Genomic DNA, 15,126 nt, shown 5'->3' with positions numbered 1-15,126 from the left:
TTCTCATAGCAGGTAGCACTAAAGACAATAAATTCCTTTTGCTTGAATGAAGGGTTTCCTATAAGAAAATGAATTTTTGTCTTTAAGAGGGACAATAAAAGATCAATAAATAAAAACAATTAAATGAACCAATAGTTGTAGCTGTGCCCTGTACCATGAAAAGGAGAAATACTGATCACCATAACCACTTTCAAGGAACTTATAAATATTTGAATTCAAGAAAAAAAACATTAAAATAGTATATAACTGAGTACTAAATGTTATAGCATGGAATCAACGGGTACCCTAGGAAATCAGAGAAAGAAAGCTAAATATAGACTTCAATATCATAGGCTTGAATGAAGAGATCAAGATTTGCAACAGTCCTTTAAGAATGAGGTGGGGTGAGGGACAGAAAAAATAGAAAGGAAAGTAATAAACATTCTAGTACATTTTAGTATATATATTACATATCAGATGGAATGCCACACTGTCTTAGCAACATCATACAACTGCTGTAGGGGGAAATTTCCTTCAAACAAAGTACTTTTTATTCCTTAGCACCTAAATCTCTTTAGATATTTTCCACAGTTTATCTTCAGTTAGATTATATTCTATTGTTAAAATTATAACAAGATTGCAGTATGTAAGTGAAGACTCTTTAAATGACAGCTGCTTCAATTAACACTTGCATAGTTAAAAAAAAAATCTCTGCCACTAAATCAATCACTTCTATATTACAGGGCAGTGTACTTTTTTACAGATATATTTAATATTTTCTTTCTGTATCCTAACGAATCATATCACATATCTGGAGGATGCCCTATGCCGTAGCAAGAACTTTTTTACATGGAGACCCCTGAAGAAGTATAAAGGCAGCCTTCTGAAACTGGCTCATGGATATATAAAAATCTTTAATACACAGTATTACAATAGGTGGAGAAAATACAGATTCAATAAATGGTCGTGAAATAAGCATAATAAGCACTTACTATAAGGACTGTTATAAATAAGGAGAAAATAATCAGATTCCTATCTTCTCTCTCCTCCCTCCCCCAACATACACATACAAATAAATTCTGGGTAGATTAAAAATAAAAATATGAAATGCAAAATATAAAGATTTGAAGAAAACATAAAGGTATATATTTGTGATCTTAAAGATGGAGGAGTTACTTAAGACACAAATAATAAATAGAAACATTAAGAACTTTCATTATATTCAAATACAAAACTTCTAATTAAAGGCACTATATATAAAATTTAAATACAAACCATAGGCCTGAAAAAGATATTTGCATCTCATATAACTAATGAAGGAATAGTATCTTGAATACTTACTGGACTCCCACAAATCAGTAAGAAAGACAAACAACCCAATAAACAATAGGAAAAAAAAAAGAGAACATTTTTCCTCATTCAAGAGGAAAATAACTCAGGAGTAATCCAGGAAATGCAAATTAAAACATGTATCATCTCATAACCCATCGAATAGCAAAAATTTAAAAGTGTTCACCATACAATGTGTGAAATATACTGGTGTGAATGTAGATTACAAGTACTTTGGAAAACAATTCTACAATAACCTTAACAAAGTTGAAGATCTGCATGTCCTTTAACGTAGCATTCCAGTTCTGGATGTAATACTAGAGAAATTCCTGAAGGACACATGTTCATAAATTGTAAGAGTATAAAACTGGAAACAATCTAAATGTTTACCAACATGAAAACAAGTTATCTGTAAGTCATACAAGGAAATACTATACAGCAGCTAAAAGAATGAAGTAGAACAGCAAGAACCAATACATTTGAGCAAAACAATTTACAGCATACATGTTGTATCCCATTTATATATAAACACATGCAAAATATTTTATGGAAATGTACATACACGGTAAGAGTACTAAAACATGTATGAGATTGATAAATACCAAACTCAGGATAATAGTTCCCTTGTGGGTAGAATGAATTAGAATCAGAGAAGGGGTACATAAAAGGCTTTGAATCCCTATGAAAGGTGTTGAAGCTTTAAAAACCTTTAAGTAAATACGGTAAAACATTAAGATTCAAAAAATCTGGGTGGCAGTAACAAAGCTATTTCCATAAAAAGTCTGTTAATATACTAATATATAAAGAAAAAAATTTTAAGACTTGTCAAAAAAAAGTCGTATTGTGGGGCAAGGCAGATTTGATTAGGAATAACCAGCTGTGTAATCTTGCTTTGGCAAAGTCACTATAACCTCTTTAAGCAACAGTGACCTCATTTGGAATATTTAACAGTAAAGGAGAGGATGTCTGAGTTAAATGATACAATGTATATGGAGCTCTTAGTGTCTAAAAATGCACAAACAATATAATAGCCTCTTGCGTTTGTAGCCACTGAGAATTTGAAATATGCCTGCCCAGCTGAGTTGTGCTGTAAAGTAGAAAATACACAATGGATTTTGAAGAATGTACAAAGAATGTAAAATGTCTCAGTAATAGTTTTTAATATTGATTACATGTTGCAATAATATCACAGATACATTGGTTTAAACTATTAAAATTAGCTTCATCTGTTCCTTTCCACTTTTGTTAATGTGGATCCAGAAAATTTAAAATTAAATATGTGGCTCACATTATATTTCTCTTAGCACTGTCTGGAACGGAGCTTTTTCCTTTTTGTGGAGAACGGGGTCTCGCTATATTGCCCAGGCAGGTCTCGAACTCCTGGGCTCAAGCTATCCTCCCGCCTCTGCCTCCCTAAGAGTTGGGATTACAGGCGTGAGCCACAGCGCCCGGCCCTGGAATGGAGTTTTTTAAATGTCAAGTAACACAATATAAAAGTAAATTTTTAAGTGAACTATTTACTGTAAAAATAATTCACAAGTTTTAAAACAATACTTTTTTTTTAAATTTGCACACAGTCTCACCTATAACTATATAAACCATGAATTATGAAAATTAAGCAAAATTAACATGATTCTGATTATTACTTCAGTGGTATAAGCAATATTAAAACTATGACTCTGATGTTTACGTACTCACCTGAAGTTTTTGTTTTTCCATCATCAATACCAATAGCTAATGATTCCATCATATCAGCTTTTCTTCTATGAAATTCAGATGGAGGCATTCTTCCCCTATTTACTTCTATCTCCATATTTCGTAGTTGTTGTTGTTTGTATCCTCCAGAATTATCTAAACCATATTGTCTCTATTGAACATAAAAATAAATGACTTAATTTTTACATCCCTGTACCTCTATGAAGATGGAAATTTACTTTGATTTTATTTATTTGGAAACATGTTGAAACATTCTGGTTTATAGACTTTATACAAGTTAACTTAAAAGAATTTTATAAAAACTAACACACACACACACACACACACACAAAATTATTGATAAGCAACCACTTCTTTATAATCAATCTCTGGAGCAAGATACTTGCTTTTCTGTAGTAGGGAAAGCAGAGGATCCCATCTTTTTACCACAGGTATTAGGAAAGGCAGAAGAGTTCTGAATGCATTGCTGATTTTTTCAAGGAAATTTGTCAGTCCTTATTATTTGGTTCCCGGGCTAGTCCTCAAAGGCCTACTTAATCCATAATTCATTTAGTCAGTCATTTCACAAAGTAAATGAACTATGTTTTGTACACTGGACTGAGATCTCAAATAGTATGTATAAAACTATGGAAAAGTTTTCCATGGAAGTTTTCTATGAAAAAGTTTTTGTAGCAACTTTTCTACAGAATAGTTTTCTGAGACCAATGACTAACTTGCAAAGTGACATAACCTCCTTAAATATTGGAAACTTTTTATATTGATCATGTTATAAATTACAAAAGGCATAAAAGTCTTAAGAAAAGCCAATTTTCTTTCCTATTTTGCAATTATTGTAAGTCACCAGTGAGAAACAAAATCCTACATTAGGTCTTCTAAAGTACATTCTAAGAAACAAGACTCATGTGAGATATCTGAGAAAAAAAGACAAGAGGTCAAATAAGTCTGGGAAAATTGTGATATGTACATGCACATTAGTATATTAAAAGCTTTGAGAAGTACCAAAATATACAAACCTGTTTACCTGAACACTTTCCAACCTATTCAATTGCAAGCCTTTTTTGTTTATGTACTAACCTATTATCACTAGAAAAAGAGTATTTAAAAACTATGAGCAATAGGCCGGGCGTGGTGGCTCATGCCTGTTATCCCAGCACTTTGCGAGGCCAAGCTGGGAAGATCACCTGAGGTCAGTAGTTTGAGACCAGCCTGGCCAACATGGTAAAACGCTGTCTCTACATAATTCAAAAAAATGAGCCAGGCATGGTGGTGCACACCTGTAATCCCAGCTACTCGGGAAGCTGAGGCAGCAGAATCACTTGAACCCAGGAGGCGGAGGTTGCAGTGAGCGGAGATTGTACCATTGCATTCCAGCCTGGGCAACAAGAGCGAAACTTCGTCTCAAAAAAACAAACAACAACAACAACAACAAAATCTATGAGCATTATTTGCACAAATTAACACTATGGTCTATAAATTAGGATTGAAAAAAGGAGAAACAGACATTAAAAATTTAAATGCATTAAAAATATAACAGATGCTGCCAGTTTAGTCCAACAGGTAATACCACCCACCTTAGATAAATGAAACCTCAAATATGATTAAAAACAAAAAAAGCATTTCCCTTTAAAATGGTTCTTTCTAAATGCCTGAAATTGCAATCTGTAAAATAATTTAGGACTCAGGCGATATTAATTCTAAGTGTAAATTTCACTTCTAAGTCTCTATACAAACACTTAAATTCTGAGTCTCAGTTTCCTAATTTGTCTCATCAAGTTACACAGGTTTAAATGCAAGCTTTATTACTAATTAGCTGCCTGACACTGAGCAAGTTACTTAGCCATTCTCCATCTCCATTTTTTCATCTGAAAAAAATGGGAGGGGGAGGGGGGTCTAAATAACTTCTTCATGAATTTGTTGTAAAGATTTTGAGATACTACATGTGATGTGATTACCCCTCTGCCTGACCAGAATAAGTATTTATAAATGGTGGCTGTTATGAACATATATAAATAATTTTTTTTTTTAAGAAAGACCAAAATAATACACTGGAGTCCTGAAAGGATATTTGAAAAATAAGTCTACCAAATCAAAATATTAAAATTGTTATTAATCTTTGTACCTGCAGCTTCTGAAATTCTTCTATTTCTTGTCTTGATTCTTCAGATCTCTTTCTGTCTTCTTCTTGCTGAAGCTGCTGAGCCAACTGCAGATCACCAGAACACTGGACTCTATCCATGCCTGCTAGGTATTTTTAATGTTCAGAATAAAATAACTTGCAATCAAATATTATTTATTATCTAATATATGTTTTTAAAAGATAGTAAATGCTATTCTTTGCCATTTATTCATTACTGAGATGCTATGTAACTGAGTACAAATCTATTAAAACTTAGAACTGCTTTGGTAAGAAATAAACTCCATCTAAATGACAACTAATATTCACTGAGTACTTTTTTTTTTTTTTTTTTGAGACAGAGTTTCACTTTTATTGCCCAGGTTGGAGTGCAATGGCACAATCTTGGCTCACTGCCACCTCCACCTACCTTTTTCTCCTGCCTCAGCCTCCCAAGTAGCCAGGATTACAGGTGCCCGCCACCACACCCAGCTAATTTTTTATTTTTAGTAGAGACAAGGTTTCGCCATGTTGGTCAGGCTGGTCTCAAACTCCTGACCTCAGGTGTTCCACCCGCCTCAGCCTCCCAAGTACTGAGATTTCAGGCGACAGCCACCACGCCTAGCTTCACTGAGTGTTTTAAGCTGTGATAAGCACTTTTCATTAATTATATCATTTGATCTTTATAACAGTCTTATTAAGTAGGTATTATTATTTACTGATGAAACCAGAATTTTAAAAGGTGAAGTAAGACCCTTCATTGATGCTCATCAACATAACTAAGGCAGATTAATGTTTCAAAGAAATGGTAGGGGAGAAAAACTAATAAAGAACACAAAAATACACATTTACAAAATACAGGTGTTTGAAAATAAGTTAATTACAGTTTGGCCCCAAAATGGTAAAAGTTTGCAACATTTCCTCCTGCATCTTCTCTACTCAGGGTCTCCCAGATCCATGTGTCAGTGACTTCTGATCACTGTCTTGTCTCCTTAACCCCAGGACCTGATGGTTTAATTTTATCACTGAATATTCTTCCTTTCCTTTAAAAGTTCTCAACTGCTGCTACATCTTCCTATTTGGTCACCCTTCTATTCTTGTGGATATACAAGTCATAATCAATGTTTAGTGTCCCCTGAGGCAGTAATTTACTTAGACCATTATCTTTTTCTCTTACCCACTGCAGGTTTATAGTATAATGCATGTGCTCATACAAAGCCTATCATAATTAAGAGTAAGAATTACCAGGCATTCAGAAACCACCAGAGCAGGGAACTTTTCCATCTTTGCTCCAATAATCTCATCTTTGGGTTAGGCCGAATGAGCAGTAACATTGTCCATGAACACTGATACTGGTACTAGGATAATTGATATTGGACACTAAAGCGCTCTGCCTTAACAGAAGCTAGCCATGTACCTTAAAAAACTGAAATAGGGTAAAACACAATTGGTTTCTCTCGGAATCTACTTTTTACTTTCATTCAGTAGACTTCTAAGACTCATATAGGATTTTTCCACTTCTAAGACACCATAATGATTACTCAATGCCACTATTAAAAAACAGGGGAGAAAGGAAAACTTCTATAGAATCACAATAAAACCAGTAAGTCATTTTGAAGCTGGAGCAAGCAGCTCAAGATGCATTTAAAGATGTTTTGGTTATACAGTTCACATTCATTTGTAAAATTTTATGTGCCATATAGCAGTTTTCTAGTTTAGCAATTTTTGCTGACCAAATACAATATTCAGTGACTTCTAGCTGCTAAAGAATGGCCTCAACTTGTAAATAAAACACTTTTAAAGGAAAAGATGTATTTTTAAATATTTTTCCATATCACAAATCTAGAAATTAGATATGTATCCTAGAAAGTAGAAATTAAATGACATTTTTATCTTTAAACATATAAACATACCTTGTTCAAAGCTGTTTTCTTCTAAATGCAAGTCAACATGTTCCTGAAGAATATGGTAATTTGTACATATGAGCCCACACATAGGACAATCATAGAGTGGCTGATGACAGTCTGTATTAGAGACATAATTAAGCTGTTTTATTTTTTAATTTTAATTTTTTCCTTTCTTTTATTGAGACAGGGTCTTACTCTGTTGCCCAGGCTGGCACCATCATTGCTCACTACAGCAATTCTCCCATCTCAGCCTCCCAAGTATCTGGGGCTAAAGGCATGCACCACCATGCCCAGCTAATTTTTTTTTTAGAGATGGGGTCTCACTATGTTGTCCAGGCTGGTCTCAAATTCTTGGACTCAAGTGATCCTCCCATCTCACCATCCCAAAGTGCTGGGATTATAGGCATGAGCCACCATGCCCAGCCAAGTTGGTTTTATTTTTATAACTTTTAGACTTTTCACCCCATGTCAAAGACTGTCTACCACCTACTAACCTTATATAAGTAAAAGCTCTTTGTAGTGGATTTAAAAGCTATTTTTCTACTTCTAGGGTCAAGATAGAAGGCTGAGCACAGCACAAACCTCTCACAGCACTCCGAAGAAAAGGAAATAGTAATAATAAATATTCAGATCTGTACTCAAAACAAGAGAAACAGAAAGGAAAACCAAAGTGGTAAGTTGGGACCAGTCTGGATATGGGCTTTTAGGGTTAAATTTTCAGCACCCACCAAACTGAGTGGTAAGGTGCTGAACTTAAACATCCAGCATAAAGCTGGTAATTGGGGTCGTACTGTCTACCCAGGAGCAGCAGATTAAAGAGCTGCATCCATCACATAGCACGCAGGCAACCGGTCTAGCTTGCCAAGAACAGAAGTGGTACCTCCATAAGACCAAGAAGCAGTGGATAAGGGACATAGAAGAAGGACCCAGAATTGTGCATACACACAGAGCAAAAGCACGGAGCAATCCATATGTGTAAGGCCTGGTCTGAAAGCAGAGACTGTGAACAGCCAGGGTGAACCATCAAACTGTATCACAGGGAAGGGATCATAAAAAACTCCCATAACAGATGAATATTAAATCTGAATTGCTAAGCACATTGGAAGCTGCAATGCCAAGAAAAACAGTCCAGAAAGCTGCAAACTGAAAAAGTTACCTGTGAAGAAATGGAGCTACAGTAATCCATAATAAACTGTAAAATAAGTACGTTCAAAATGCTCACTGAAATAAAGGAGGAAACTGAATCTTTGAAACCAGGATAGAAAGTTATGGAACAAAAACAGAGAGGAAAAAAATGAAAATACTGAAAAAAAAATTCAATGGCAAAGCTCAAGAAAAAATGAAGTATTAAGAAGTTCTCAGAAAATATTTCTAAAAGCAGCACAAGAAATAATAGTATACATTATCCATAAATAATGCTGGGGGATATAAGACAAGTCCTTCAGCCAGTTCTGTACCATAAAATGACTTACAGCCAGAGCCAAGGCCAAGGAGGCCTTTGCTTATCTCATTGATCATCACTCTACTGCAAGCCAATCCCTCTATCCCTTCTAGCCTGAAGTAACTACCAACCTTCCTCAACATGAGACCACACTACACCTCATATCCCTATATACGTTTTTTACCACCAGAATCTAAACTAAGCCTCAGAGGTTAGCCATCGTCATCTAATGGAGTCATCTAGAGCTGACATAACCACTAACACTGTTGCATCAATGAATCTAATCTAATTATTCAGTAGCAGTGTCTTAACCATCTTTAAATATCCGAAGGACATTCACTAATCTAACCCAAGCTATCCACTAATCTGACCCAAGCTATTACCCCTCCTATTCTCCTAATACCTACCAAGACACCCTCCAGAAATATTGTCTGTCATCAGTCAGCTTCTCTATACACAGTCTTTCTCTGAATATTCACTTCACCTTCCTGACTTAACTAAAATCTGGTTGCTTTATGACACATCATTTTTCCTATAGCCCCCTAACACAGAGGCAATTTATCTTTCACAATTCAGGGCCCTGGAAGTAGAAGAGGCATCACCTTTGCTCTCTTTCATCATCGTCAAACCTGTTTTAACCCCTATCTTTCTAATAATTCATGTCACCACAATATGGCATCACCTACCTTTCTTAATGCCTAGTATTTTCTGAAGTCTTAGATACTCCTTTCATTTACTAAAAATTTTAGCACCTGGATCAAAATCTTCTTTTCCTAGCCCTTATGCTAGGATCATTCTTAGCAACTTCAGTATCCATAGGGAGAGTTCTATGTCTTCATTTCTAACAATCTTTTCCTTCACCCTAATTTACCCACTGAATGACAAAATTATACCCTTAATTTGTCATTAATAATACGTGAAGCACCTCTGAAATCTCAGATTAAAATATCACCTCTGACCACCTATCCTTCCACATCTTTTTTTAATTCCACCACTTCAAAAAGTGTTTGAACTAAAACCTCCTATATAGAATATACAGACACTACTTTTTTTGTCATTCATTACCACCCTCATGTTTTTCTTTACTTTCCTGCCTAGATTCCATGCATCTTCTCTATATAATAATCATTTCCTAAAACTACCTGCAAATTCACCTGTTCCATTTACTATAACTGAACATTGGTTAAATCCAGCTATCTACCGATTCCACTTCTGTACTTCTAATGACAACAGGTCTTTTTTAAACTAAACTAAATATTCAGACATGTAAGACTACCATAATTCACCAGTTTAATGGTCCTGAGAAACTTACAAGAAACAATGTTTCAGCAAAGGATTGTCAGGCATTTTTCATCAACACACTTGTTTTTTTCCTTGCAGCAGTCCATAAATCCATAAATTTTCATTATTAGCAAATAATAAAATGACCTACTTAGAATACTCAAAGAAATTAATACGGAACTATTAAAATTAGTAACAGTTATGCCAGACACAGTGGCTCACACCTACAATCCTGACACTTTGGGAGGCTGGGGAAGAAAGACTGCTTGAGCACAGGAGTTCAAGATCAGTCCATGTAACAGGCAGGGCCAGACCTCTTTCCTACTAAATATTAAAAAAAAATTAGCCGGCATGGTGGCACAGGCCTATAGTCCCAGCTCCCTGGGAGGCTGAGGCAGGAGAACCACTTGAGCCCAGGAGGTCCAGGCTGCTGTGAGCCACAATCATGCCACTGAACTCCAGCTTGGGTGACACAGTGAGACTTTGTCTCAAAAAATATAAAATAAATAAAATAAAATAAGTAATAGTTTAATAAGACTAGATACCTTAACTATCTATAAAAATTGATGTTTCTAGTGTTTCTATAGAACTGCAAAAGTTTCTTAGAAGGGAAAAAATCTAATTTACAGAAGCAACAGAAACTATAACCGACATAGAAATAAAGCTAACACAAATGTGCAATGAAAAAAACAATACAAAATTTTATTAAGGGATACAAAAGATGACCTGAATTAATGTGGAGATGTACTCTGATCTAATTTAAAACAAAATTACAACAGAGTTTTCACGAAACTTGACAATATGGTTCTAACCTCCCCCAAAAGAATCAGTAAGTCTAATTTGATAACGAAAATGAGAAGGAGGGAAAAACTGTCCTATCTGATGTTGATGACATTTTACAAAATTGTTATTAAAATGGTGGTGTAATAAGGGAACAAAAGCCACATAGATAAATAAAGCAGATGTAAGGGACCAGAAACTGGCCCACACAGATATGAAAATGTAATAAAAGACAGAAACCATACTATAAATCAAAGATAAACCTGGTTTCTGTACAGGGAAAAACTAAAAATTAGAACCCAAGTTTACAAAATATATACATGTACACATGTATACACACACACACACACACACACACACACACAGTAGAAAAAAATTTAAACAGTGAAAATATAAAATATCAAAATTTTTAGAATATAGGAGAATACCTTTTTGAACTCAGAGTAAAGAATACTTTTTTAGACAATACATGGAAAACAAAAATAAAATTCAAATACTGCACAAAATTCAAGGATAAGCAACATCTTATGAAATACAGCTGAAGGATTAGTATTGAGAATATATTTTAAAAGCAGCTGAAAAAAACTAAATAAAAAATCTGACAACATACAGTTGAAAAAAATCCATGTAACTCAAGCATACAAAACATGTAACATGTACTTCATAACAGAGGAAATTAAAATAACTATATGAAAAAGATACTGATTTCATAGTCAGAGAAATGCATTAAAAAGAATGTAGATACTGACTTTATATCTTTTACAAAAATTAATTCAAATGGATCATAGATCTAAATGTAAAATGCAAAACTATAAAACTTCTAGAAGTTGGCAGAGTTTTTAGACACAACACCAAAAGTATAATCCATGAAAGAAGAAATTGTCAAGTTGCACTTTGTTAAAATTAAAAACTTCCACTACATGAAAGACACTGATGAAAGAATGAAAAGACAAGCCACAGCCTAGGAGAAAATATTTGCAAAATACACATCCACAAAAGGACTTGTATCCAAAATACAGCACACTTTTTTTTTTTTTTTTTGAGACAGGGTTTTACTCAGTCACCCAGTCTGAAGTGCAGTGGTGTACTCACTACAGCCTCCACTTCCCAGGCTCAGGTGATCCTCCTACTTCAGCCTCCCAAATAGCTGAGACTACTGATGCATGCCACTACAACTGCATTTTTTTTTTTTTTTTAAGAGACGGGCTTTTGCCATGTTGCCCAGGATGGTCTTGAACTCCAGGGCTCAAAGGATCTACCCACCTTGGCCTCCCAACTTGCTGGGATTACAGGCATGAGCCACGACACCTGGCCCGACAATTATTAAAGTTCAACAATAAGAAAAAGACATAAGATCCTAAATGTGTATACACCAACAACAGAGCCTCAAAATACATGAAACAAAACCTGACAAAGCTGAAAGGAAAAACAGATACATTTATAATTACAATCAGGGATTTCAACAACCCTTTCTCAAAAATTGGTAGAACTACTAGAAGTACTACCATAGAAAATGAGCAAGGATATAAATAATCTGAGCATGATCAACAGGATCTAATTACATACATAGAACATTCCACCCAACGAAGCAGAATACACTTTTTTTTTCAAAGTACACATGGAACATGACCAAGATAGATCATGGCTTGAGTCATAAAACAGACCTCAACAAATGTAAAAGAACTGATATCACACAAAGTTTGTTCTGTAACAGACTATAATAGTCTCTAACAGACTATTCATAACAAAATAATGGAGTCAAACTAGAACTCAACGCAAAGTCAGAGTTCAGGATAGTCCAGATGAGATGCTATTGGGCTAGTGACAATAAAAAGAGTATCTCTAGAAACTACACAGAAAGTTCCAAAACTACTGTCAATGTAGCTGAAACATTTTATATCTGCATCAACATTCTTTTCATTAATATACTTTTATATTTCAATAAGGGCAAATGAAAAATGTTATAGATATAAAATGGATTTCAAAACACATCTGTAATCTGTCTTACAAACCAACTTTTAGAATACCACATATTAATTTAAGGCTGTAAACTTATAATAATTTACAATGAAATAAAAACTTTACCTTCCAATGGAATGTCTAAAAGATTGGCATGCTTTGTTTTCACATGAGTTTCCATATCTTCACTATGCTCCTCTATTTTTCCACAGAAAGGACATTCGGGAGGACTGTACGTTGTTCCATAAATAGATCCTTTTATTTCGGTCAGACCAGACTGTTTTTCCCTACTTGTCAGGAATTTTCTAGATTCAGTTAAGTTCTCTGAATAAAAGGCTTCATGTTTTAAAGTACTATCTTTAATCAGGCTTTGAGCTGAATTTTTTGGATTAGATGCACAACCTGAATGAACACTTGAATGAACTTCTGTTCCACACTGTAGAGTGTTGTCTTTCTTGTTATCTGAAGTTCCATACTGTACTGTATTTATCCTCTCAAAGTTTCTTTCAAGTGTATTCTGCTCAAAATGAGCTGTTTCAATATGAAAACACATTTCATCATAATTCACACCTGACAATTTGCAAAACGGACATATAATTTCATTTTCCATGTGAACAATTAGAAGGTGAGCCTTCATGTCTGGTTCTGAGGTTACTGTTTCTCCACAAATATCACAGGAAAGCATGGTATGACAAGTAGCTAGAAAAGAACATTATTTTAAGTTTCAAAGTAAGATTTGAAGAAAAAAATGCATTTCACAAAATGATTTGAGACAATTATTTGGTCTTTAATGCTGGATTATTTTGATGAAGAAGTTTTCAATATACTTACTGTTCCTCAAATACACAAACTTATTTATAAATGGCAACCAAAATTTCAAGTGTATAGTTTCAAAAAATAATAATAATAATAATAAAGGCAGGCCGGGCGCGGTGGCTCAAGCCTGTAATCCCAGCACTTTGGGAGGCCAAGGCAGGTGGATCACGAGGTCGAGAGATCGAGACCATCCTGGTCAACATGGTGAAACCCCGTCTCTACTAAAAATACAAAAATTAGCTGGGCATGGTGGCGCATGCCTGTAATCCCAGCTACTCAGGAGGCTGAGGCAGGAGAATTGCCTGAGCCCAGGAGGCGGAGATTGCGGTGAGCCGAGATCATGCCATTGCACTGCAGCCTGGGTAACAAGAACGAAACTCCGTCTCAAAAAAAATAAATAAATAAAATAATAATAATAATAATAATAAAGGCAAAAAAACGAAAACAAGTAATTTTAAAAATAAAATATTTCAAAAAATGTATCTGGCCCAAGGTTGAGAAAAAATAACGTTTAAAAAATTGTCCAGGTAAGATAAATCAGGTGAAGAAAAAAAATGAAAAAGAAACCTATTTATCAACTGATACATTTAAACACTGAACACTGAAGCTGATTATATTGAGGGTAAATAAGCACGTCTTAATAATAGAGGTTAACACTTAAACTGCTTTACACGTATTAAACTAATTTAAGTACTATTATTATCGTTCTGCACATAAAAAATCCTGACTCAGGTCACCACAGGTAGAAAAAGGTGGAAGTCAATATGCTAATTCAGTCATGCTCCACAGCCTGTACTCTCAACCCCAAGAATAAATGCAGAAGTGGTATAATAGAAAGAAGCCCTTATTCCAGAGTCAAGAGAACTGGGTAATAATTTCAGATTCATCATTTTAGGTAAGGCATCTCATCTCTCCAGGTTCAGTAACTACTTTTGGATTTTATGGATAAATGTATTACTGACTACTGACATAAAAGTGTTAAGAAATAACAATTTTAAAAAAGCAATCACCTCGGCGGCAGCGCCTTCCTACTACAGACCATCATTCAGCCAGACAATTAAAAAAAAAAAAATAGGAAAAGAAATGACACTATTCCCTTCATTTAATAAATTTACCTTTAAAATACCTCTCTACATGGTCTTTATTTTTCTAATTTCTCTCCAGACAAATGGATATAGTCTCTGATTTTAGAAGGCAGTTCTCCCATCCCCCACCCCCCACCACCCAGCCCCCAGTGTGATTAATGTCACACCCGGAGTTTCTTCTTTTCCGGTTGCTGGGACACGGTCAGACACAGAATGATGCATCTGGACGTGGACTCAGATGAAGCAGGTAAGACACAATAGGTACCCAAATGCCTCGGAGGAAGCGAGTGAGAGACAAGACGGCACCCAGTGTCGGGATAGGTACGTGGTGGGTGAGGCCACAATGCCGCAAGGCCGAGTCTAACAAACGTTCCGTGCCAAAGGGCCAAGCCAGGGACACGAAACTAACAGGCACTAAATAGGTCAAAGCTTTGGGCCTGGGGAATGAAGGAGGGGACCATCAATTCTTACCGGCCCGGAGGCCAGCAGCTGCCACACTGCTCCGCTGGGCTTCCCCTTTGGTCCTAGCTGCCAGAGGAGTGCGTGCGCGGCGTCCAATATCTCTCCCAGCCTGAAGACTGAAGACAGGCCCTCCCAATACGCAGAGATTCAGTTAACCAAGGAAATAATTAGGAATTTCCAACACCTTGGCCCTCAATACCTCATTCAAAATACACTTCCTTAGTCCCAAGGAAGAAAAGGAATCCCAGCATGCGCCGC

The 15,126-nt window shown here is 35.5% G+C and overlaps 1 protein-coding gene across 5 annotated transcripts in view; it reads right to left on the bottom strand.

Annotated features, from left to right (window-relative positions):
* The window catches only part of ZUP1 (zinc finger containing ubiquitin peptidase 1), a 27,884-nt gene extending 12,758 nt beyond the window's left edge, over positions 1 to 15,126 (bottom strand). For 3 of the 5 annotated variants that reach the window (XM_074397574.1, XM_010349305.3, XM_074397577.1), the window contains exons 1-5: positions 14,878 to 15,126; positions 12,632 to 13,204; positions 7,051 to 7,161; positions 5,144 to 5,265; positions 3,007 to 3,175 (exon numbers count right to left, since the gene is read on the bottom strand). In XM_074397574.1, the coding sequence (XP_074253675.1) occupies positions 3,007 to 3,175; positions 5,144 to 5,265; positions 7,051 to 7,161; positions 12,632 to 13,190 (961 nt within the window). In that variant the 5' untranslated portion in view covers positions 13,191 to 13,204; positions 14,878 to 15,126. The remainder of the gene's footprint in view (positions 1 to 3,006; positions 3,176 to 5,143; positions 5,266 to 7,050; positions 7,162 to 12,631; positions 13,205 to 14,877) is intronic. The other 2 variants (XM_074397575.1, XM_003938634.4) reach the window with 1 other exon arrangement.

This window comes from Saimiri boliviensis, chromosome 4, assembly GCF_048565385.1.
Source record: "Saimiri boliviensis isolate mSaiBol1 chromosome 4, mSaiBol1.pri, whole genome shotgun sequence".
Classification (NCBI taxonomy): Eukaryota; Metazoa; Chordata; class Mammalia; order Primates; family Cebidae; genus Saimiri; species Saimiri boliviensis.
Note: the sequence above shows the minus strand (reverse complement) of the source record. Positions and strands in the feature narration are given on the sequence as shown.